Source organism: Cinclus cinclus, chromosome 9 (assembly GCF_963662255.1).
Source record: "Cinclus cinclus chromosome 9, bCinCin1.1, whole genome shotgun sequence".
Taxonomy (NCBI): Eukaryota; Metazoa; Chordata; class Aves; order Passeriformes; family Cinclidae; genus Cinclus; species Cinclus cinclus.
Window position 1 is genome coordinate 977,551 of NC_085054.1, and position 21,527 is coordinate 999,077.

General features: G+C 40.4%; 2 protein-coding genes across 3 annotated transcripts; both read right to left on the bottom strand.

Annotated features, from left to right (window-relative positions):
- Positions 1–308: 308 nt before the first annotated feature.
- Positions 309–17,072, bottom strand: GTF3C3 (general transcription factor IIIC subunit 3). Of its 2 annotated transcripts, XM_062498087.1 has the most exons (19): positions 16,916–17,072; positions 15,825–15,927; positions 14,562–14,767; positions 14,056–14,179; positions 13,368–13,559; positions 12,928–13,093; positions 12,326–12,473; positions 11,232–11,304; positions 10,063–10,143; positions 8,915–9,018; positions 8,140–8,311; positions 7,495–7,697; positions 6,815–6,916; positions 5,787–5,922; positions 4,918–5,155; positions 4,361–4,551; positions 3,593–3,717; positions 2,186–2,338; positions 309–1,240 (listed from the first exon to the last, which is right to left on the bottom strand). In XM_062498087.1, exons 1-19 carry the CDS (start codon positions 17,012–17,014, stop codon positions 1,118–1,120), a joined length of 2,739 nt encoding a protein of 912 aa, XP_062354071.1. In that variant the 5' UTR covers positions 17,015–17,072; the 3' UTR covers positions 309–1,117. The 2 variants fall into 2 exon arrangements, with proteins under 2 accessions (XP_062354071.1, XP_062354073.1); XM_062498089.1 differs by lacking the exon at positions 10,063–10,143 and having other exon boundaries at positions 15,825–15,929; positions 16,906–17,072.
- A 1,717-nt stretch (positions 17,073–18,789) lies between these two features.
- C9H2orf66 (chromosome 9 C2orf66 homolog) lies at positions 18,790–20,578 on the bottom strand. The gene is made up of 3 exons (XM_062498104.1): positions 20,536–20,578; positions 19,873–20,015; positions 18,790–18,972 (listed from the first exon to the last, which is right to left on the bottom strand). Exons 2-3 carry the CDS (start codon positions 19,993–19,995, stop codon positions 18,790–18,792), a joined length of 306 nt encoding a protein of 101 aa, XP_062354088.1. The 5' UTR covers positions 19,996–20,015; positions 20,536–20,578.
- Between the last annotated feature and the right edge of the window lie 949 nt (positions 20,579–21,527).

Below are 21,527 nucleotides of genomic sequence, written 5' to 3' on the forward strand. Positions count from 1 at the left end.
AAGACCAAAGATCAGCTCATCTTCATCACGGCCTACTCTTCCACCTGGTGTCAGTACAACCTGGACAGGTTCAGGCCAGGTGGTGTTGCACTGTGACCTGCTTCAGCAGAGTGGCTCCCCACTTCCCCGATGACCCATGTTTCTCTGGGACCTATACCTGTTATTTGTGATACTTGTTTAGTATAGTAGGGAGAAAAGTCTTGCATGCCTCTGGAGCCTAGGCGTAGCTCAAGGACACTCTGGAATTGCCTTCTCCTGCTCCTCCCAAAATTTGGCCCTAAAATGTAATTTATATGGTAGGACTGCAGACTAATACAAGAGCTTCTCCCTCGAGGCAAATGGCTGTTCTGCAGACAAAGGGGTGGCTCAGCACACCAGCAGAGCTAAACACACCTGAGCCTCATTAAATTGTGCTGCTTAAAATTAGGTATGTGCCATATGGCTTTAGGTTTGTCCTGTTCAGCAGGGTATATGTTAGCTGAGGATAAGTAAACATCATTAACTCAGAATTTTTATTAACAAGTTCAGAGAAAGAACAGAAGTTACACTGATTTCAGTAAAACAAAGATCAATCCCCTTCAAATACAAAAACCGCTAGGAATATGAATTCCTAGAAAACTCTGAATATTTTAAACATCTTGAAGTACTGAATTCTTCATCCTCTAGGATGGTTCCACATTATTGTAACTTAATGCTGTACATTAAAATACCCTCATCACCAGTGAATATGGCTTCTTCAGCAACCTCAATGCTAGTTAGTTGAAATACTGTACACTGTACATTCTCCCCAAAATGCCTCAGCAAATCACACTAGGCCTTGATTTTCACTGTTTGATTCTATATACAAGACTGAATATATTTAGAGAGCAGTGCACCAAAGGAGAAGAGCTAAAAGTAGCCACTTGTGAGCACGTCAGCGGTGTGCTCAGGATGGCCAGCTCCCACCTACATATGATGCAGTGCAAATGGCAGAAGCACAAGTCCACAAACCCACAACACAGCACCAGCCATGTCTCTGACCCTCTGCAGAAAAAGCTGTACTTAAAACCAGCTTCCCCAGCACTGCATAATGCAAAGGTCAATCCAAAGTGTATCAATTCCACCTGCACAAATGTCATCATACAACTGCATAGGTATACAACATCTTCTGAGCCATTCTGGTATTCCCACTGCTCTGGTAAATGAGTGATAGGTTAAAGGCAGTATCTCTTCTCAAGTCTGTTTGATCAGCTTCTATTCCCTGTTAAAATAACGATTTAAAAAGTTATCAATATGCAAAAATAGTATAGAACTGAAACATGTGTAGCCATTACAGTGGAATCAAAATACATATTCATGGCCAGTGAAGGCTTTCAGCTGTATGGAAACAGAAAAAGTATTCCTTGTGCTCTCCCTCTTTAAGGAGTTTCCACATCATGTTGTTAATCACCAAAGCTATAAAATTTCACACTCAAAACATTAGCTGTAAGTTAAATAGCCAGCTTTAAAACCAGCAAAGTACTACCTTGTCTTTGTACACCAAGTATTTGTTTCTCCAACAAGAACATGAATACTGCCTGCATCTTTTACAGGTCACAGGACTGCTGCTCTGAACTCCCAGGGCTGACTAACGCCCACAGTTCTTACCTTACCAACACTGCCCGTTTTCTAAACACACTTGCAATGTTTCTACCTACCCATTCCACAGACCAGACCTGTAAATGTATGACATGTCAATTAGGATCCAATACAGATAATTAGAACTAAGCTATGGCTCAGATGCAATTAGGCATTCCTAGTACTGGTCCATCTTGCTCCAGTAGGCTGTTTTATAGCATGGGTGAGTATACAGAACTTCCAGTTATAATTCATAGCTGTAATATATATTCATATACATATAATACATATAATTCATATATGTAATATACAGAAAGGTCAGCTACTTAATCAGGAAAAGTTATTTAGCAATCCTTTTTGCTGCTGCTTCAGCCTAGGAGTAAATCCTTCAGAATTCATATCTTTGAACTTTACACATGCTTAAATACATTATCAGGTGACAATCAGATTTGGGCTTCCAATGACAAGGAACTGAAATTGAAGGAGGTGCAACTACAGAGATTTTATGTACCTATTTTAACTATGACTATGGAATTCTTCACATTTTTCTGACTTTATTCTCTGTCCGTAACTTACAAAGTTACATTACCTCTAAGGTGAAGGGAGGAAGTTCAAGTGCTCTTTGGTAATAGTGGATTGCCAGGTGCAGCAATCCCAGCTGGTGCAGACCACGGCCTAGGTTGTAGAAGGACTCCTGGCATGGTCCACGCAAGTCCAAGTAGCGGTGAAGGAAGGAGAATCCCTATAAGAGAAACCGAGCACACAACTTTTCCCTCTCCTCCTGTGCATTTTATTTTGTTACCATTTTGGAGTGTGATGATTCTGTTGTAAACAGAGGACCTTCTTTCTAGGGATCATGTTGGTAACCAGAGAAGGCACTTCATTCAGTAGGAGGAATTAGTTCAGACACAAGCAGCTAATGATCATAATTTAGGTCACCAGTAGGTCAGTGTAGCTGAATTACTAATTAACTGCCATAGCAGCCAGAAATGATGTAAAATCACTGAGTACAGTAAGCAGGAAATGAGAGAGAGAGCAGGGAACTGTATTGCCAGGGGGTAACATAAATAGGACATTGTTCAATATGTTATAAAAGGAGAACAGGGCAGACCTTGTAAAAAAAGGCAGGCTGGTTACAGAAAAAATGTGGATAAAAATATTAAAATTAGGTCCAAGTTTTCAAGATCAAAATCTCTTGAAGTTAGACACTGTCATAATTGGTTTTGTGTTACAGTAGTTGGGGACCTGTAGCTTTTGTCAAGATCAGTGCAAGCTACAGCCTTCCAGCAATTTCAGAAGTCACAAGAGCTCAGGATCCTCATCATATTGTCCTGACTGAGCTCAGCAGCTACAGGAATTAAAAGGCAATTCAATTTAATGAAAACACTTGGTGTAAAGTAGAGGAAATTACTTTCAAGATTCTATTTGAGACTACTCAGTCCATGGTTTGTAACTGAATCTTGCAGATGAAAAGAAAAATGTGAAAAAGGAAGCTGAAAATTTGAAGGCAGCTAAACTGGAGCTCACAAGATCTTTACGATGAAGAGTGTACAGAGGCACCTAAAAGGGCAAAAGATGGGGGCGGAAAAAACACTTTCCAAGCCTGTAAAATTTGCCTCAAGAATGCAGTTTATGAGACATATCTGTGAAGGCACATGGCATAGATTCCACTCTGCAGCAAGGCAGGCAAAAAAAAAAAATTCAAAGAAAATTCAGGTAACAACCACCAAGAAATTAATTTGATGTAGTATTTTCACAAAGAGCTGGCAGCTGTTAACATCAAGGTGAGTAACAAGCTACCTTTACCCATAAGGAGAGGAGATTCAGATGGAGGTTCAAAAGCACATTCATCCGTGCTCATGTTTTGCCACTTCCCTCTTTAGAAATGCCATCTTAATGAAGAAAAATTATTTAAACAAAGCGTGTTATAGCAATAACCATCTGCGAGATACAAAGCCAGGAAACACTGTGGGTACCAAGAATCACACTGCCTCACCTGTACTAGAAGAGCATGCCTTTTCAGCACATATTTCTGAGAGGCCATGTGGATGAAAGTCAGGCCAATACAAAGACTGTACAAAGGCTCATCTGGGTTTGCACGGAAGGCTTGCACATACTGACCTAAAAGCAAATAAATGAATTAAGATGTTGGTTGTGAAAAGCAACCAACAAAGCAACCTTAAGAAGTTAAGGGCAAGAAAAAAATATTTTAATTAGAAGTGTGAACTAAGAAAATAAACAGTTTAATATACCTACATCAAAATACACAAGAAAAAACAGGGAAGAAAATTGTGTATTTTCAGCATCCACTTGATTCTAAAGGAAGAATGCAGACTGTGGTGTAAAAATGGAAGCAGAAAATTATCAGACACAGAAGGCAAACATGGTCCTTGCTGGGATTTAAATGTGACATTTGGAGCACTTGACTGAAAGCAGCAGGTTTACTTCAAAGGCCTGCTTAAAACATGCAACCAGCTGTATTTGCTGTTTAAACTGGGCTGGTTCTGTCATTATTATCATCATTAGCCTCCAATTATCTTTGCAAGTTAGTTATATTTGCAATGTGGGCTGAACTTGAAACGTGCCAGATTAATTTTTATTAGCAAAACCCTTCAGCCATGCTCTGATTTGCATACAGAATAATTAAAGCACCAGACAAGCACTGTGAACCTACAATTTTCTGATTAAAAAAAATATCAATCCTTCTCCTTTTATAAACTTTCACTTGTTCTATCTGTTGATATTAGAACATGAAAGCTATTACCAAGAGCATGTTTGAAACTGCCAGACACGAAGGCATTGTGCCCATTGAGGACACACAGCACATGATTGTCAGGATTTTTCAGCATCAGGCGGAGACAGAAGCGATGGTGACGGACATCCTGAGACTGCATAGTGACTTGATTGAAGATGTTCCACAGCTGGGGCTTATTGACATTTTCCATGACCATGATTCTATAGAATGAGAAGTGTGCAAGAAATTAGTAAATGCTATGTAGTATATATCGTATCTCCAATAAAATCTCAGCAGTTCAGGAAAGGTAACAAAAATCAGAAACTCAAAGAGAAGGTCAGTGACTGAGGCAAAGATGAGAGTGAAAAACAGAACCAATGTTTCTGGCCAAATCAACCAACCTATTGCATTGTGCATTTTTTGAATCAGGCTATTGGAAAGCTCCTTCAGTTTCAGTAGCCTTTTCTCATTTAGCCAAGGCTGGAAAGCATCAGCCTGCCTACTTCAGCAGTATCATCAGCAGTGTGACTACACCCTGAGTGGAGGCAACTACAGCACAGACTGCTCTGCCTTCTGGGTAGCCCCACCTGATATAGTTGTAAGCTTTTCTGAAGTTCTTGTCCAGAATTGCAGCAGAGAGCCCAAAGTACTCCAGCTCCTTGCGCTTCTGTCTGTCTTCGTAGAATGAGTAATATTCCAGTGAGGAATCCACAAGTAGCTCTGCCTCCTTGTACCGGGAGAGGTCACACAAAGCATATATAGCCTTCAGGAGGAGGTTCCACCAGTCATCTTTTGTCAGAACACTTGTGAGAACAGCAAAAATTGCTAAAAATATTGGAGCCAGAAAGTTGAGAAAAATAAGAACAAGAAAGATAACTTTTTACAAAACAGATGCATACATCAAACTGATACTTTCAAAGACACTGCAGCACTAACAGCTAATATGAAGTGTTTACTTTTTCTCCATTTAAGAGCAGTTCCTAAAATGCTCACAAAATGGGAACAAAGGGTAGGCAATACACCCAGTTCAAGCTGTAAACATACTGCAGGAATGCAATGAAGCTCCTCTCCCTAATTTATCAAGCAGTTCTTAAGAACATGTAGTCTAGCTCAAACAAGCCTGGGCCAGCTAAATAAAGCACACCACTTTTACAATGTATTTGTATTATGTTCTAGATTTGCATGTATGATATTTCCCCTGAGGAGAATGTTGGCCCATAAGATCTCTAGAGGCCCTTCTCAGTCTGAACTATCCTGTAATCTTTCTGTTTTTCTCTGAATGGGGACTGTTCCCTTAAGACATATTATCTTCAGTTTTGCTGCCTTCTTTGCCCTAGAAATAATGCAGTGTTAACATGAACTGGATTTAGCATGCAAAATAGGAGCATTTTCATCATTTTTCAGAACTATGGAGTTCACTTGGTTGCTTTATTAAAAACAATCTGTGATTTGTTACCTTTCGCATCGCAATTTGCTGTCTCTTGGTCATCATTGTCAGAAATTTTATCCCTCGACACCTTAATAAGATAGAGGTGTCTCTCTCCAGATTTGGAACTAGATATCAAACACACCTGAGCTCTGCTCATTGCTACCTAGAAACAAATTTAAGGGCAACATTTCAGATTACAATGTAACATCCTATGACAAAGGCAGCTTTACAGCCAATCCATCTTGCTCATGTTGCATCCTAAAACAGTCTGTGACACCACCGTACAGCAAGGTCATCAGAGAGAACATTCCCAACACGAATATCATCTCTGCATTGTCTCATGCTCCAGTGCAAACTAGGTTACACAAAAGCAAGACACAAACTCTTCAACCTACTGAAAAAGACTGCTCCAGGGATTGGAACATCTCTGGGTATACTGAAATCAAGACTCTGCACAGAAGTATAAGAAGAACAATGCTTTTCTCTATCACTTTCAGAAGTCTGTGGATAGTCAGCTCTTACAGCCAGCATAATACAATAGTCAAGGTGCCGAGCAGGTGGATAAAATGGGGGTCTAAATATTCCCTTAACTCACTCCCTATTTATAAATAAACAAAAATCAATTAACACAAAACTGCCACCACCGTATTTACTGGCTAAACAAGTTCTTATTTTGCCCTTTTATCACAAGAAAATAATAAAGAAGGAAATTAAAAACAAAATTGTTGAAATAGAAGCCAGTATCCACCCCTCAAAAAAGCTCTGCGCTGAGTGTTAAAAAGGCAAGAAGCAGCTTTAGAATCCAGTTAGCACACTGAGAACAGAGAGTTGGAAGTCACTGTATCAATAATTATACACACAAACAGTCCTCTGTCTTGAACACTACAGGCAGGAACTCCAGTATTGCAGGCTACCTGCAAGACTATCTAACAAAATTATGAAACCACTTACACATAAAAGCAAACTAGCTTTCCTCCTGAGTTCATTTGTTATTTGTCTTGACCCAAGTCACAGCTGTCCAATTTCTTACAGTGCAGCTGGAGAGACTGGCTTACCTTCAGCAGCATTGCCAGCATGGTGAGCAACGTGTCAATGTAACCATACATTTTGCCTTGGGAATACAACAGCGTCGATCGATGCAGGAGAAGCTTTAGTTCCTGGACAACAGTGAACATTATTATTCAACCTCTTGCACAGACTGAGTTTATAAAACAGTTCTGACTCAGTACAGTACTAATAGGATTGTAAAAGCTTCCAGAAAGCTGTAAGAATCTGCAGAAGCATGTAAGCTTTCCTTAAACTGCTCTCAGGAGTTTCTGTTCCAAATTTTCCAATTTCAGAGAAATCTGGTATGACTCTTACCTACGGTGAGGGTGTTTCTAGAGAGGGGATTCAGAACCTCTGCTTGCAATCAACAGAGGCCAAACCATGTAGCTCACTCACATGTACCAACAGCTGAACAACTTGATGTAGAGTCAGGACTGGCTCTCAGTGGCCCAAAGCTTGTGCATTGCACAGAATTTATCAGGCGGAACTGGGGAAATGCTGAGAGAATGGTCAGGGAGAAAGTCAGGAGGACATGTCCCTGATGCTGTAATGGATCAGTCACTGTGCTCTACAAGCTCCCTGCAGGGAGTTAAGTCTGAACCCCTGGTCCCATGCAGACATCTTGGACTACTAGCACAGTCTGTTAGAATAATACATCCTAAATGGGAGCACAGAACACTTTACCCACCTGCTGCGCAGCGCTGGCATCCTGAGCCAGTGTATCTGGGTCATACATTGGCTCCAGAGCCTCCAGAGCTTTCTCAGGCCGGCCCAGCTGCTGCTGAAGTGTTGAAAGTGAGATTCTTGCATCGAGATGCAATGGAGCAAGATCAACAACTTTGGCATAGCTTTCTGCAGCACGCTCCATGTGTCCCAAAGCCTTCAAGCACTCTAGAGATACCATAAGCAACACAAGACACTTAGGTGGCAGGAAAAATTTACATCAAAGTGTGCAAACAAATTAACACACCTTCTTAGTAAAATCACCCCAAGCATGTCTTTTTAAGTGAAAATATCCAGATATATGCACTGATGCATTCAGCTTCACTTCAATCATCAGCAGTTGGCACAGGATGAAATGCAGAATAGATGTTGCTTCATTTACATGAACATAAAGTACTTCTGGCAGACATATATTTCAGTGTATATGAAAAACAAAAACAAAAAATGCTCAACAGAGTTGCCATAATAGACTTCATTCTGCAAACACCAATTCTCATTCAAGCAGTCAATCTAAAATGCCCATGGACCTTGGATAAAGGTGCCTGGAAATGCTCAGCATTGTATGATCATCTCTCAGTCCTCCATGTCCCACAGTCCTGCCTCTTCTCACCTGCGTGCCGAAGCCACACAACAGCCAGGTTGTATCGTTCTGAACAGACAAGGGAACTCAGGAGAGGCAGGGCTGAGTTGTACTCTCCAACATCCAGAAATGCCTCTGCGACATCCAAATACAAGTCACCCATTTCTTCTGGATTTTGTTCCACCAGGGTAGTCAAAAGAGGCTTTAAGAAAAACCACACAAACACTTAAAGCACAAATAATCAATGAGAACAGTTCTTTAAGGCATGCTTATTGGAAGCTTATGTTTTTATCCTATGATTTTTATTCTATTTGCATTCAGAACCATACTTCCGTTATTTAAATGTTAGTTTAGAAGTGAAAAATCAAAGATCTGGAATTCAGAATTCCTGAAGAAGCCCCATTTCTCTATTCTAGATGTTTCACACATCCAGGGGTTAAAGTCTTCATTAGTGAGGAGTATCCTTTATGAAAGAACAGTTTTCAGATTTAGTATGGCTTTAAAACAAAGTGAAAATGTGTTCCTTAGTGTTCAACAACTTTGCAATATGGTCCTGGGCCTGTCACAGCACACAGGCTGTGACTTACTGTACTAGCATTATGCTTACACTGGGATAATTTCTAAGGGCAAAGATACTATTTCTGCTATTACAGGCCTGTGAGGTTTCTCTCTTGGAGTGGGAGAGAAGCAAAAAGAATCTCCACAGCTCCCTCAACCATCTCAGTCTATGAAAACAGGAACAATTACTAGCTTTTGTGACTTCTTAGAACACCCCCCCCTGCCCTTGTGAGCAGGTTTCACTTACACTGAGTGGTTCCAGGATGTTCAAGTGAATCAAGCACACCATCAGCTTGACCGTGATGTCTATAGGAACACCCTCAGGTATGCAGCAGCTGACCTTCTCCACAGCTGTGACAAGATAAAAGAATTTCCTTCTGAACCCAGAGGTTTTAAGAAGCACTTCTCAAGCACCACATCCCCTCCAGGCCATGTTCAGGAACTGAGAATATATTCTTATCAGCTCTACTAAGTGTTTGTCTGCCCATCTTTTCATCCCTCTCTATCGTTTCCAAAAGCTGGAGCAATGTCTTCCTACTGTCTCTGAGACTAATAATTCCACGTGAGTTACCAAGTGCTGTTGGTCTGCATCAACTTTAACAGCAGGATTCCACAGCATGTGCTTAGATCCTTTTCCTACTTAAGAGATACTTGCTCAATAAAGCTTTCCTTTAACAATTTATGCACCTATACCCTCTTCTCTCTTTTTTTTTTTTTTTTTTTTTTTTCAGGAAATGCCCTGTATTAAAGTTCTCCTCCTTGCTAAGTTAAGTCCTGTGCACTGGGCACTGCCTGAACACGTTGTTGAACACACTTAAGCACAGAACTTCACACAACAGGTAAGCTGAATGCAACCTGATCAGAATGCAAACATGAGGCACAGTAGCTACCCATGGCAATACCAGCAAATGAGAGGTCACACAATAAAGATTCCATTTATCATAGGTCCTTCACATACAGTCATGACACCTCCGTAACTCCTGGTTAAGTTCTCCTTCACTTCAATGCTTACACCAGACATTCAGAGTGACTGCTAAAACCTGAGAAAACTGTCATTTCCAACCTAACGTTTCCCTTTTATCGCCTACATCCACATCCCTTTACTGCAAATCACAACATGCAGACTAATTCATCATTCTCTGAACACTGGAATACCCAGCACAAGGGTAGCTATTCCCCTGCTGATATATTTTTACAAAATGACAACTGTCTGGCTGGGTTAGAAGGAAGTTCTGAGTAAGGGAAAGAAGAGAAGTAAAGAAGAATCCTTTTCTGGATGAAGCCCTGTTTTTGTGCTGTTAGAAATCTTCAGATGTTATATGATTGCAAGCTGGTTCCTAACCATATTATCAGTTCACAAGACTTGTCTAAAATTTTAAAAAATAAATCACTTACCTGGGGCACTGGATTCAGCAACTGGATGACACAGGTCGTCAGTCACTGCCTCTTGGTTTTCCTGAGTTTCTACTGCTGCACCTGTATTTTTTTTAAAAGATTATCAGATTAACCAGTAGGACTAGCTAAGCCAACAGTTACTTGCTATGAATCGATTGGCAGCTTACTCTGAAAAGTGGACTGGGTTTCTTTTGTTTTGGTTTGGGCTTCCTTTTTTGGGTTGTATTGTTTTGTTTTTTAAGGACAGCAGAGCAGGAGGCAGTTATAAAAGTTAAGTTAGAAAGCAACAGAGGGTGGAGAACTAAGCTCTATTTTAGAAGCTTTCTCTCAACCACTGGCACACATGAGGCAACCTGGAAATATTGTGCTCTAATTGATAGACTCATGATAGTTTTGTTTCTAATAAATTATCTGCTGAAAGTGTCCATCAGGACAGTTGTTCATGAATCAACTGTATTTTTACCTGGTCAATCAGAGCAAAAAGCCAACAGAAATATCTTATACCTGTACTGGGCTTGGGTTAGGCTGCTGAAATAACCACTTTAATCACAAAACAGATTTGTCTGCTTATGGAGTTGGTGTGCTGTGTCCAATCTATGGTCTAAATAAACATTTTCAGATTAAATGACTTTGATAAAGCAGGTTTCTCAAAGACAATCTACTTCATTAAATTACAAGCTAATATGCCTAGATTTCAAAGCTAATATGCCTAGATTTCAAAGCTAGTATGCCTAGATTTCAGTAAGATGGTTAGTAACAGATGCAGGATGTATACAGAACATTACTCTTAGGTCAAAGGTTCATATTCTTGAGCACAGCTGCCACTAAGCTTATCTCTTTATCTTTTTTTTTTTTTAGAAGCTATTTAGCTGGTAGAAATAGCTGGTCTGATGTAAACACTCAGAGGAATGTCAAGAACTTTAAAAGGTCTCCAGTTGCATGGAGAGCAGTCCTTGTCCTCAATGAGTCAGTAGGGCAATGGGGACATCAGAGGAACTTCATACCGCAGGCTGAGGTCACACCATGTAACTCACTAAGAGCACCCACAGATTTTAATACAGAAAAGCCTGTCAACAATGCAGCAAAATATACCCAGGAGTTGAAAAGGTAAAGGAAAGATGTCATATCACATGAACAGCAGGGTCACGGAAACCACTACAGCTACTTACCCTTTTTCTCCTCAGCTGCACTTTTTTCTGGTACCTTTTTTTCAAGTACAATTCCTGTAAAATCTGTAATAACCTAAAACAGAAAAGTAACTTGGATCATTTCAAAGATTTAAAGCATAAATGGAGCAATCAGCCTATGTGACAGTTTTAGACATCACAGAAGTTACCAGAGGAAAAGCTGCATTCATCTACCCAAGTAGAACCTTCAAAAAGAAACCAGAAAATGGCTCTGTGACTACAGTTCTACTATATTAATAAATCCAGTAACTAAATGCTGTGTACATAAAATTGACTGATTGATGTCTATGTAGGGAAGAAGTACAAAAAAGGATCAGGTGAATTGCTTGCAGGGTCTGATAGAGAGAGAGCTGAATAAAATCCAAAGAAAGGGGAAAAAAAAACCTAAGTAATTTAGTATCAACAAACAGGAATGTTCAAAAGAAGTCCCAGCTTACAGTGTCTTTTCAATCTACCTCGGAAGGTATGACAATGGCCAAGTACCAACAACTTTCCTTTCAAAGACAGACCAAATCAAGTTGGAAATATGCCTCAAAAGTGAGTTAACAAATTTGGACCAGATGAGCAATATTCTCTAATTCCTGATGCCTTAGAGTTAAGATGTATTCTCTTTCTGGAATGTATGCTTAGTGCTTAATGCATAAGTTATTAGTTGTAACAAGTCTGCCAGATAAATCACAATAATCTGCATTTGAACCATCAGAGCATTCAGTGTCATTATTTTAACCTACTCAGATTATGACCTCTAATGGTATTACTCACAAAACCAGCCTGAAGGTCTTCCCTGGCTACTAAGATTATGGTCACTGTAGAGAAGGAGAGGAAGGATCCCAAAATTTTAAACCTCGAACAACGTACAGATCTATCAGCCCTCAATTAATTCAATCCAACCATTAATTTAAATGCTAATTACCACAGAACTAATAACAAGCACTCTGTTTCTGACGAGCTCTATCTTTACAGAAGTAGGACCCCATTTTAGCACTGCAGGAGCACAAACTATGAACATAAACCATCCATTCTGGCTGGCAAAGAGGTGCTGGAAATGACATCCAAATGCAGGGAACTGTCCATACCGCCAGAGCTTTGTCATACTGTTTGGAGGAGATGTACAGTTCAGCTGCAATGTTAACATCCTCCATGGACACAAGGCTCTGGTGCTTGGCAAAGGCCTCTTCCACTATCTCAACAGCAGAGGTCACATCATTGGCTTCATAGTAACTCCTATAAAATACAGATATATCAGGTAATTCACATAACTGACAACATATACTTTGAACAAAAGCAAAAGGGTTTTCATATTTCTCTTATTTTTGCTTATTAGTGAAGCTTTTCTTTAGCAAGTGGGTGTCATAAAAGACAGTGAGAAAGGGGGTGTTTTTCCTTTACAAACTTTTACATATATCAAATAATTAACAATTTCTTCCTCCCCTGTTTGTTAGGATATTACTGGAGTTTTCATTGCAGTCTCTCCCACTGGAGTCAGGCATCAATCACGTGCCACATTAACCTGCTTTCAGAAAACTTCACTAATAACATTATTTTGAAACAGGCCACTAACAGCTTTCCAGAAGAAAGTAGCTCACAAGGCAGTAAAAACCACTGAAGGAGAGCTACACGCTGTAACCACAAGGCCCCTGTGGCAAAGCAAATCCCAGTGTTGGCAAACCCAGCTCACTTGGCCATGTCTCGGGCCAGCTGCATGAAGCGCTCCCCGTCGGAGGGAGCCAGGAGGTTGAGGATGCGCCGGTAGCCATCCATGGCCATCTTCTGCTCCCCCAGCTGCTCGTACAGGCTGGATCTCTCCCACAGGAAGCGCACGTTGGTTGGGTCGTACTTCAGAGCTACAGGGAGAAGCAGCAGCAGCACAGGAGGAGTTTAGGAAAAGCCAACAGTGGATTTCACGCTCGTTTCCTTGATTCGTGTCAATGGACGCACGCAAGGTTTTTGCGAGGACATCTTATACTACAGATTCACTCATTTTTGATCAAAGTCCAGACAGAGGTATCTGAATCTTAGCACCCTGAAGCAAACTAAACCAGAAAGGAGAAGAAAACAAAATCATTGCCATTAGCACCTAGCATTAATTTTAAATTATTAAGATGTTTGCTGCACTACCTTTTGTGTAGCAGAAAACAGCCTGTTTAATATTGTCCTGCTCCAATGACATTTCTGCCAGTCTAACCCACTCTTCAGTATTGCTAGGATTTAAGTGAGCTGCAATCAGTCCAAACTGTAGTGACTTCTCCATATCACCCTGGTCTTCATAGATCATGGCAAGAGTAGAAAATGGCTCGTGAGCAAGAGGAGCTGTGAAAAGACAAAAAGAATGACTATGGTTTATTGTTTAAAATCCACACTGAAAACAAATAACTTGCCTTTCTCGAAGAACAGGTATCAGAATTACATGAAACATCCATGTGTGCTGTTTAAATTCAGGAACAAACCTGCATACAAGTTTCTGATTCCTGTCTGTGAATTCCTGAACAGCCTGACTGAATCTAACAAGAACTTATAGCATTATTCTACAATCCAAGTCATGCTCATGCTTATACCTTGCATCTACAAAGACAATAAAAGCAAACTGTGTAAAGCTAAGCCAAGGCCTGGGCCTCTGCAGAACTGGGGTGCTAGCTTCTCTTTATAAGCAAAAAAAATAAAGTAAGTGCACCATATATTCTTAATTCTACTCCTTATACCCTGACTTTTCTTATACTGTTTATTTTCGCCTTCAGTGAATCCTCCTCCTGCACACAGAAATTTCACCCCACCCTCAAAGCCCAAAGGTTTGCCCATTCTCCCATACCTTGGCGAATGATTTCCATGCACATCAGAATGGCCTCCTCACGCTCTCCTCGAGCAAACCTGATGTTGGCCTCTCCCATCAGACCCCTCAAGGCACGGGGAAGTTTGCTGCGAGGTCTTTTCTCCTAAATGGAAAAGGGATGCTATGTCTGCCCAAGGTTGAGTGGTGCCTGAATTCAGGAGACACCCTGCTGTGCTTAACACCACCTAACACCAAGTTATATAAGTATTAGCAATATTAAATGTCTGACCAAAAAAACTTGCTAATTTTCATGGTTTTCTGACACCGGGAGAACTGATTTCATGACTTCTGAAAGCTTTCAAACAGCAAACTACAGTTCTTTTATAATAAACAAAGCATAACAAGCAGCAGCATAAGCAGGTTTATCCTATATGGAACAATTTACAGGCAAATTTCTCAGTAAGCAGCTAAAAGTCACAAGAAGTGGCATTTATGCACTATGATCAGAGGACACGTGGAAGTTACATGAAAGTTTAAATACTTGCTTTCATCATTTTCTTGGTCTCTCGATTAAGAACCATCTCCAAAACAAAAACATCTCCAGCCGTAGGCTGCTCTGTAGTTTCTTCTTCCTCTTCTTGCTCTTCTTCCTCTTCCTCCTCCTCTTCATCCTCCTCCTCCTCTTCATTTTCCCCAAGCATGGATGCAAAGACACGTTGGACAGATTTACTGACCCCATCTGCTGTTTCTCCTAGTTGAGAAAGAAGTAAAATAGGTTTATGCTATAATGACAAGGACATGCTGCCTCTCTGGAAAAGAGCAGAGAAAACAGCAGCCCACTTGAAGCAGCTATTCTGTATGAGTGCTGCCTCAGAAATGCAGAAAAACTATTAACAGCCTCTTTGGTTTTAAAGGTCTGAATTATTCATCATCAATGCTTGGTAAGGCCCAGCCTGTAACATATATTGGGTATCTGAAATGAAAGCAGGGAGGAACACAGAGAATGAAGCCACAGTTTAATCGATACTTTTCTCAACCCAGAAGAATATTAAGCAATTTTCAAGCACTGAGCTGGCTAGCTGCAATAAGCTTTTCAGCTGAAGAGGCTGTAAGTGAGCATTCTACTGCACAACCATCAGGCAACCAATTTTTAGAAGTAATTGCAAACAAGATCTTGTAACCATTCCATCCAGGATGACAAGTACCTTTTAACATGTGTAAATACAAAGTCTAGATTATTTGCACTTCTCTGGAAAAAGAACAGAATTCTTTAAAATAATTAAGAAAATGATGCTAAGTACTCTGGAATAAATATGCTTAAGGCACATATTTTTTTTAAAAAATACCATTTTTAATTTACAACTTCTCATTATGAACTGAACCCAGGGTTATAACTGACCACAGATCTATATACAAAACTCCAAATATGTAGGGTTCAAAGATTTGAGCTGGGGGATTGAACACCTGGATTTGATTAAAAAATAACCACAGTATCAAGCTGGGATGGAAAAATAAATCTATCATGTATTGCCTATATAGGACAGGGACTTGGGTTTACAGTATTTTTTTTTAACTTGGATATGTTTGATTATTTTTATTCTGACTTGGATATTAAGCATCTAAACACAAGATTTTTCTTCCCCCACCCCATCTAAAAAAATCCATTATTATTAATTTGCCTTTTATTTCAGTCCCTTCAGAGACCAGAAAGGGGAAAAATGGAGCCAGGTTTTTATGAAGTCAGTTATCGAAGAGCAAATGCTTCCAGTGCCTTTCTAAATACGAATGATTATGTTAAAAACACCTACCATCAGTTTCATCCTGACTTTGGGATTTCCCAGATGCTTTTCTGGATGAAGACGGAGCCTCTACATCTTCCTCATTTTCCTCAGCAGATGCATTTTCACCATCCTACACACACCAAAAATCTAAATTATTACCTTTATAGCATCACCTGTTTTTATTTCCCCCATACATTTACAGTAACCATTTGGCTTTCTAGCCTTTGCACTACCAGTGAAACAGGTGGGATAAGCATTGCATTTTTAAGTGAAAAGAAAACCCCAGCATTACTTGCTTTCAAAACATTGATATTTCTGTCAATGTGGGGTGACTCAGATGGTGACTGTTCACACCACTTTTGACTGAAGAGACCAGTCCATTGCTTATCTGGCATTTCAGTGAGGTGGGATGACATGGTTGACTGCATTAGGAAAAAAAAGTTCTGTGGGACAAACCCTTCCAGAAGCCTGTCAATATCAAAACAGCACTCATTACTCAGGTAAGAATGCTGCCCTAGGATAATACTTATCCTTCCATGACAGCTGAGCTCTGCTGAATTTGCTCTCTGAACACCAAAAAATGCAGAAATTCAGTAGCACTTTGAGACAAATATAGTTTAAAAAGTTGTAAAGAACTGCAACATTCAGACAAATCATACGTGTTTTCTTTTAATCACACCGCCGACATAGTGTTAGACACAAAACCGTGTCTCTCTATATTTACTGCCGCCAAGGAGCCAAACGAGGAGCCGCGCTGGCTCTCTCCCTTAGATCTCAGATGCTGGTGGAGGAGCTGTAGCACCAACATCTGGATGAGTTTACACCCAAAGCAGCTCCTTGCCGCGACCCCGAGCACCGATTACCCACGGGGCGGGCGGTGCTGCACAGCATCACAGGGCGACGGTGCCAGTCAGCGGCCGGCGCTCCCCGCACACCCCGCCGGCACCTTCTGCTGCTCTGTACACACCAACTCCCATTTCCGCAGCAGCAGAGAACATGAGCCCCTCGCAGAGAACATGAGCCCCTCCACGCGCACGGTGCAGCGGTCCGTGCCCTGCCAGGTGCTGCCATGAGGGTGGCGGACCCGGCCGTGGGGCGGCCAAGCGGGGCAGACTCACCTTTTCGCGGCTCTTGCGCTCCTCGCGGCGCTGCTCGAACTCCTCGAAGGAGATCTTCCCCTCCAGGTACTCAATCAGCTCCGGGCTGAAACCCGACATGGCCCCGGCACGGCACGGCCCGGCCCGGCCCGGCCCGGGGGAACGCTGTGAGGGAGGCACCACGTCCGTCCCGCTATGGCGCCCGCCGTGCCCGCGCCCGCCCGCGCCAGTTCCGGGCGGCGGCCGCCCCTGAGGGCAGGGCGGGCCCGAGCGCAGAGGCGGGAGAACAGCGGCTCAGAGCGCCCCTTTCTTCTTTTTATTGGCCCCGGATGGGGTTTTAAACTCCGCACACGGAGTGATGGTAGCGTTCTGAGCACACCGCAGGAGCAGAAATGGGCGTGCGGGGCCGGGGTAAGGAACCAAGAAACGTGTGGTACCAAAAGAGGATCTGAAAACTTGTCACAGAACACCTTGGGACATCTCGTTCTAATAGACTGAAAGGGAACGTTTATTTACCAGCTTTGAACAAAGACACTCGGCAGTAGTTAAATGCACGCTGTTGCACTCCTCGTTTATTCACACTTAAGCACAATTCTGCTCACAAACTGCAGAGCACACATTTGTCCACAGACAGAATAATGCTCATTGCAGCAGGACACCAGATCTCATTGGCAGAAAAGGTGACAGTGGAGAAAATTTTGAATTGTCAAGTAACAGTTAAAAAATCAAAGCAGTAACATTTTGCTGTGAAGGTTTCCACCCGGTATGGAATTCTGAAGTTAACACCTGAAAAAACAAACCAAAACAAACAAAAACAAACAAAAAACAAACAAACAAAAACCAAACAAACAAAAAACAAACAAACAAAAAACAAACAAACAAAAACAAACAAACAAAAAACAAACAAACAAAAAACAAACAAACAAAAAACAAAGTGAGAGAAATAGCCATATGTAACCAAGGTATGATCCAAACCAAGACAGGAAAACACTGGCTGAACTTCTGCTCCTACAAAACAGTTCTGAACACCGAAAAGAACTACCATGACCATCCTGAATTACACACGACAAAGAACCAGTCATTTTCTTACCACTGCTGTGACTTATAGTAGAGAATCCCTTCTAAATTCCCTTTTCATTTTTTTTATGCACAAAATACACATTCTGTGGTGCTTCGTTTTTTCCTGACATAAATATGCAGTAAAAAGAGAATTTACCATTAAATTTTGAGTGCATTCTTTATTATGGTTCATGATAATAGGAATAATAGAGCTTCAATTTTGATTACAAAGAACAAAGGGGTTAAGCAGGCTGAGAACAGGACGGAGCTGGAAATCCTAAATTAAATATTGATTACAACTTAAGCATTTTAAGATCCTGAGTAAATCACCAAAATTATTTAAATCTTATTGAAATTCTCAACTATTTGTAAAGCAGAAGAAAACAGTTATTTACTGTGAATTTAAAAGATAATGCATGCTTTGTTACTGCAATAACTTATATCTAAATTAATTTTTTTAATATCCATATATCACAAGAAACTATTAATCTCAATTCAGAATCTTACTCTTTTCAGTTCCTTACATAAAACCTGCATCCCCTATTATCTGCACACTTTCAGACTTCTCCATATGGAGGGGTGAAAAAAAGAGTAAACAAAACATCATGGTCTATATAGGTCTGCACAAGCACCATGTGTTATTTTATCTAAGTAGTAATTACCTCATAAATCTCGGCCTCGAGAATTTTAAAACCCACTTCAGGCAAGGTTTAAGGTACTACATTTTCAATTCCTTCTGAGTAAAGTTGCTTTTATACCTCAGTCAGAATCTTTCTTGGCTACACATAACAACGTTAGAGAAGAAGGCATCCTCTTACCTTCATCAGCAGAATCTTTCAGCCTTTGAAATGGTTCTGAAAAGATTTTTTCCTTTCTTCGTAATCTGCAAATGCAGAAGCAACAGGATCTGAGTAGAACATGACAGGCCTTGGTCCTTCATTGTTCACAGTGAAAGTAGCTGGGAACTTCCTGAGATCGAGGCCCCTGCCCGAGAAATAAGCCTGGAGAGTTCTGAAAAACTGAACGTATTGAGGATGTGAAAATAAACAGAGCATGACCAATGGAGATTAATTATTTCTACTGACACAAATTAGACTTAATATTTATTCCTCTGTGGGAGGAAATCCTCTGTTCTGATCATAACCTGATACAGTGTAGGTAACCTAATTCAGACATGCCAGCTCCATCCATGGCTTTTACATCTTACGTGAAGTCGGAAGACCAGCTCAACTGTTTCCTGTTCATTTATGCTCCCCACTGCACCACAGGGGCTGTGATGTAAAAGGGGTGTGCACCTCTTGTAAAATAGGCACAGCCAAACCCCTGCTGAGAGACAACAGGGCAGTTCTGTATACATTTTGGTTAAGAGTCAGCAACAATAGGCAATTGATTTGAGCTTAGTTGTCCCCTTACAATCACTTCAAAGGAGAAAATAAAGCTTCTTAAAACACTGAGGAAAAATGATGGGAAAACAATTCTTTTCCTTCACTTTTTTTTTTTTTAAGATTGTGCAAATGTTCTCTGAGCGGTATTTTTGTTCAGCTGTCAGATGCAAACTTACTTGTACTTCCATGAGATGAAACAACATGCAACCAGAGCACACATTTGAAAGAAACATAGTAATCATTCCCCTTCTGTTTCATAAAACAAGTGGCCGTATAATCACAATAATTTTTCAGAAACAAAAGCTGCTGGATGGAGATATAAGGAAGTTTTATGCACTTTTGTGTTCTGAGAATGTCTCTTTAGGTAAGAAGTACATCTTGACTGAGAAATGCTTATTGACTATACAAAGTGCACAGTTCCTAGCATTTCATTTAATGGTACTCTCTTGCTTTTAAATTTAGATAAGAAGTCTTTTCATGGAAAATAAAAAAACACACAGGACTTCAGCTCTCTTTCTTGAAACATTTCCTTACCAAATCTCTGTTTCTGGGGTTATCAAGAGGCTTCCATTTCTCTTCTGGTTGGAAAGGAGCACCCTTTGCCAATCCTCTCACAGCCAATACTACATAGAGACCCAGGAGCAGCACTTTCCTCATGCTGAAGATGAACAGACTGTCTGTAAGAAGGACAAACAGACAGACTCCTTAAATCCTACAGAGCTGTCACTGGGAACACACAAATCACATGAATCAAGTCTGCCCACTGCAGATTACATCCATGTGCTATCAACTCTTTGTTTTCATAGTACTAAGGTACGTGGAAGAATAAATTATTCTAAACAAGTGTTTCTCATACCAAAACCCATTTCTAGATACTGGTCTCTCTTTTGAGGGACCAGTAAAACATTCAATACCAAATATTACATTTTTAGTAAGTTTGCATTTATTTAATTTCTACAGCCATTTTCAGTGGCTAATACAGCACCAGAACCCTGTGTGCTCCAAGGAGAATGCAAAAATATGGCTCAAGATTCAGAGAGCTCAATTTTTAAAACTGAGTGAAATTTTACTACATATAATAATAAGTGCAATGGTATTTAATACAGCCTGGTCTAACATACTAGAGATCCATTTCACAGCTTGACTCAGGGGGAGAAAAGTAATTCTCCCTCTCACATTCTTTAAAATAGAGCTTACCAGGGAATTTGGCTTTGGCTCACCCCTTCTTGGTTGGTCTCCTCGTAATCTGTGAACAACCTGATCTCTGCACTTATATTTCTAGTAGACTGTAGGTGGGTGTCAATGACGTTAGCAGGAGTTCAAAAATACAGTAATGATTCCATTTCCAACCATGACATAAAGACCCTTGAGAATTTCATCCTTGAAACTCTTCAGACCTATTGCTATTGAACAGTGCAGTACAAATTCCTCCCAATCTCTAGTGCAGAAAATTGGTAGTAGGCATGTAGGAAGTTTAAAACAATTCCCAGGAGAAACAGCACAGGTTTATCAAAATATTATTTTTAGTTAAAAGTAATTAGCCATATCTCTGGAATGGTGACTAAGGGTTTTCAAGCAAGTAAGATATGGATCACTTTCTTGATGCTGGAAAAAGAGAGGGAAAAGTAAGGTCTGCTTTAATATCCAAAACCAAAACATTTTAATGGAAGCACTGCTTTCCTACCCTGATTTTATCAGCAATTAATATCCTCCTGTCACACTAGAAACTAAAACAAAAGCTGCAAGGAGGACTCTGCTAATTCACCCTTGGCCTTAGTGCACAGCATTCTTCATATCAAAGCTACTCATATTTTTTGTCTATTATTTCACTGCACTCTTCTCTCCACTATGTAGATAATACATGATTTAGTATCACATCAAATATATCCCTAAATAGACACATCAAAATTGACACATCAAAATACTTGACCATCACCTTACTCCAGAGTATACATGTTTATGTCTGACTAGAAGCTTTACAATTTTCTTTGGTTTAAATTTTGAAAGCAAAATAAAAACCCACCACCACTCTTCCAGGAAGGTGAAGTTTTGGACATCCAAACATCATTAGCAACACAGTAAACAAAATCCTAGCAGTGTTATTTTCATGACTACAGTAGTATATAAAAATTCAAGACAATTCATCCAGCTTATTATTCTGCATATTTGGATTTTTAAAAAATCATACA